The sequence below is a fragment of the Salvia hispanica genome, chromosome 6 (assembly GCF_023119035.1).
Source record: "Salvia hispanica cultivar TCC Black 2014 chromosome 6, UniMelb_Shisp_WGS_1.0, whole genome shotgun sequence".
NCBI lineage: Eukaryota > Viridiplantae > Streptophyta > Magnoliopsida > Lamiales > Lamiaceae > Salvia > Salvia hispanica.
The window spans coordinates 7,536,070-7,539,214 of NC_062970.1; the positions used below are offsets into that span (position 1 = coordinate 7,536,070).

The following is a 3,145-nucleotide window of genomic DNA, read 5'->3' on the forward strand; positions in this document are numbered from 1 at the left end:
ATCCCGAGTGTGCTACTTGCCCCTGTGCATGGAACTAGGATGAATCTCTTCTCCCGGCTTGGTGGTAAACTTGGTCTTGATATGCATTCTATTGTTTCGACTAATTTAGTTATTCTTTATAGTGTTTCTTCGTCTCTTCATCATACAAGAATGATATTTGATAATATGGTGGATAGGGATGTGGTGGCGTGGAATGTGATGTTGAATGGTTATGTAAAAGGAGGACTGGTTGATTTGGCTAGAGACCTATTTGATGAGATTCCAGGGAAGGACACGATCTCTTGGAACACGATGATTGGTGGATATCTACAGGTTGGGAGATTGGCGGAGGCATTGGCGCTTTATTGCGAAATGAGGCACACCGACTCAAGACCTAGTGAAGTCATGCTTATTCACATTGTCTCTACTTGTGCACAGGCAACTAGATTGCTCGAGGGTCAACAGTTTCATGCTTTGACACTGAAGATGGGAATGAACTTCCATGACTTCATGCATGTGACATTGATTCATTTATATGCTTCCTGTCAGCAGGTTGAACTTGCTTATTTGCAATTTGAAGAACGAACCAAGAATGATATACCTAGTTGGACTGCCCTTATTTCAGGGCTAATGGCGCGGCATGGTAAATGATGCTACCGTTTGTTTAGTATAATGCCACAGAGAGATGTTTTCTCTTGGAGCGTGATATCTGATTATGCACAGAATGGGAAGCATAGTCTCGCAGTTGATGTTTTTCATGAAATGGTTGGTAAAGGGATTTAAGCCAGGCAACTCACGATGGTGAGTGTTTTCAGAGCCATATCTGGCTTGTGCGCATTGAAGGAGGGAGATGGGCTCATCAGTTCATCCATTGCAACTCAATACCAATCCCGACAATCTGAGTACAGCCATCATTGATATGTATGCCAAATGTGGGAGCATTGATTCCGCTCTAGAAGTATTTGATCAAATCCGAGACAAGGCCAAAAAAGTCGATCCTTGGAATGCAATTATATATGGCTTGGCCATGCACGGGAAAGCAGAGGCGTCCCTGAGAATTTTTGCAGACTTGCTAAGTCGAAAGATAAAGCCCGATTCAATCACATTAATTGGAGTCTTGAGTGCTTGTTGTCATGCCGGTTTGGTGGAAGAAGGGAAAAACCATTTCAGGAGCATGAGAGTGACGTATGGTCTAGAGCCTAACCTTAAGCATTATAGATGTATGGTGGATCTGTTAGGCCGAGCGGGGAGGCTGAACGAAGCAGAAGAGCTTGTGCAAAACATGCCTATGGAGGCGGATGCTATCATTTGGGGCACGTTGTTAGCAGCATGCAAGATGTACGAGAACATAGAAGTAGGAGAAAGAGCTGCTCGAAACCTGGCTAGGGTCGAACCATCAGATGGGCCAGGTAGAGTTATGCTGTCTAACTTGTATGCAGATGCAGGCAGGTGGAACGATGCTTTCCTGGTGCGGAGAGCAATGCATAACGAAAACCTTGCGCGATCACCGGGTTATAGTGGTGTTGTGTAATGCCCTAGATCTAACAAAAGTGAGTTGATGAAACTCACTTTTTTGTAGCATCCCTGCTGCTAAGGATGTGTAATATTCCCTAGTATCCATAAAGTGATAAAACAGATAAAACCAAAATGCAATGAAATAGAAATTGGGTAGAGTTCCAGTTTTGTAGTAAAAATATCAAAAACAGAATTGTAAACCTCTGTTTGGAATATTAGTGTATAAACCTGTGCAGTAGTTACTATCAATTCAAGAAATCGTAAACCTTCCATTTCTAATGTGTACACATGTCGGTTGGGAATATTAGTCTTCTTGTATAAAGCTTTTTAGTTGATCCAAAAAATTTCCAAAGTTAAAAACCAAAAGTTATTACTCACTTTCTACCACTAGTTCAGCTGCTGAGCCCATGGCACCAACTCCACCTGTTAGAGACCATTGCCAAAATAGTTCAGCCACTGCCAGCAATGCAACAGTGTCAAGTCTTGAGGAACATTGTGTGAATGCTGTGTCCCGTGCACGAGAGAAATCAGTCAACAACTCCACACTAGCTGAGCTCGTGACTGTACCCAAGATCACAGCTAAGGTGGAGGACCACGCGGAGGGACTTGAAGATTGTCAAAGTATATCAAGTGGAGGGAAGAAGATTGCAGAATAAATTAATTTACTAGGATTGATACAATTACATATTGTCCTAGAATAGAATGATTACAAATATATTGTGTTTCCATACATAGCTCATATTCTCACCTATATATTGTGGTGTTGAATTATATTGTAAATATAACAGAGAAATACTCTAATCTTCTACTCCCAAAACTGTTGATGTGGATACTTAATGAATTTCCAAAGAGGTCAGGGGCTGAATTGCAAAAGGGGGCACAAGTCAGAAAGTTAGCTTCCCAAACGGCTATTTCGGTTTTAGAAGAGCGGTTGAGCTACGTTTAAGTAGTTTGAGCTTGAGATAGAGAGGCTCATAACTGATTCAACACGTTGAGTGAATTGTACACTATCTTAGTGAGGAATTAGAGAGGATCATCCGTGTTTTCTTGATCAAAGTTCACGAGAGGGTGAGCATATGAATTCTTGAGTGTATCTTCATCTTTGAGTGTTGATTGTTGTGTGATTGTAATTCAGTAGAGTGGAATAAAATTGATTCGTGATTCTCCCGTGGATGTAGGTTCGATTGAGCGGAACCACGTAACCCCTGTGTCTCAAATTCTTTCATTTGCTTTCTGCCTAGATTGTGTTCGATACATTGCCAGTAAGATAGTTCTTTCTTCAACAACCAATCTTGCGGTGTTTTCTAACAAATTGGCGCCGTCTGTGGGAATCGAGGAGCGAGATGACGACCGCGAAGTTTGATATGGAGAAGTTCACGGGCAAGAATGATTTTGGGTTATGGAGGCTCAAGATGAAGGCCGTGATGATGCAACAAGGCTTGTGGGATGTGTTGAAGAGCAAGGCTGATGCAGATAAAGAAAAGGGTGAAATCAAGTCTCAAGATCTCCAGGATAAAGCCTATAGCACCCTAATCCTGAGCCTAAGTGATCGGGTGTTGAGAGAGGTTTCAAAGGAGGAGACCGCGGCTGGTGTTTGGGCCAAGCTTGAGTCATTATATATGACTAAATCTCTCACCAATAGGCTCTTGCT

At 42.2% G+C, this 3,145-nt stretch overlaps 1 protein-coding gene across 1 annotated transcript; it reads left to right on the plus strand.

Annotated features, from left to right (window-relative positions):
* The first annotated feature begins 703 nt into the window (after positions 1-703).
* Positions 704-2,150, plus strand: LOC125194593 (pentatricopeptide repeat-containing protein At5g19020, mitochondrial-like). Its single transcript, XM_048092848.1, has 3 exons — positions 704-780; positions 823-1,506; positions 1,886-2,150. The coding sequence occupies exons 1-3, from the start codon at positions 704-706 to the stop codon at positions 2,148-2,150; spliced, it is 1,026 nt and encodes a 341-aa protein (XP_047948805.1).
* The last annotated feature ends 995 nt before the right edge of the window (positions 2,151-3,145 follow it).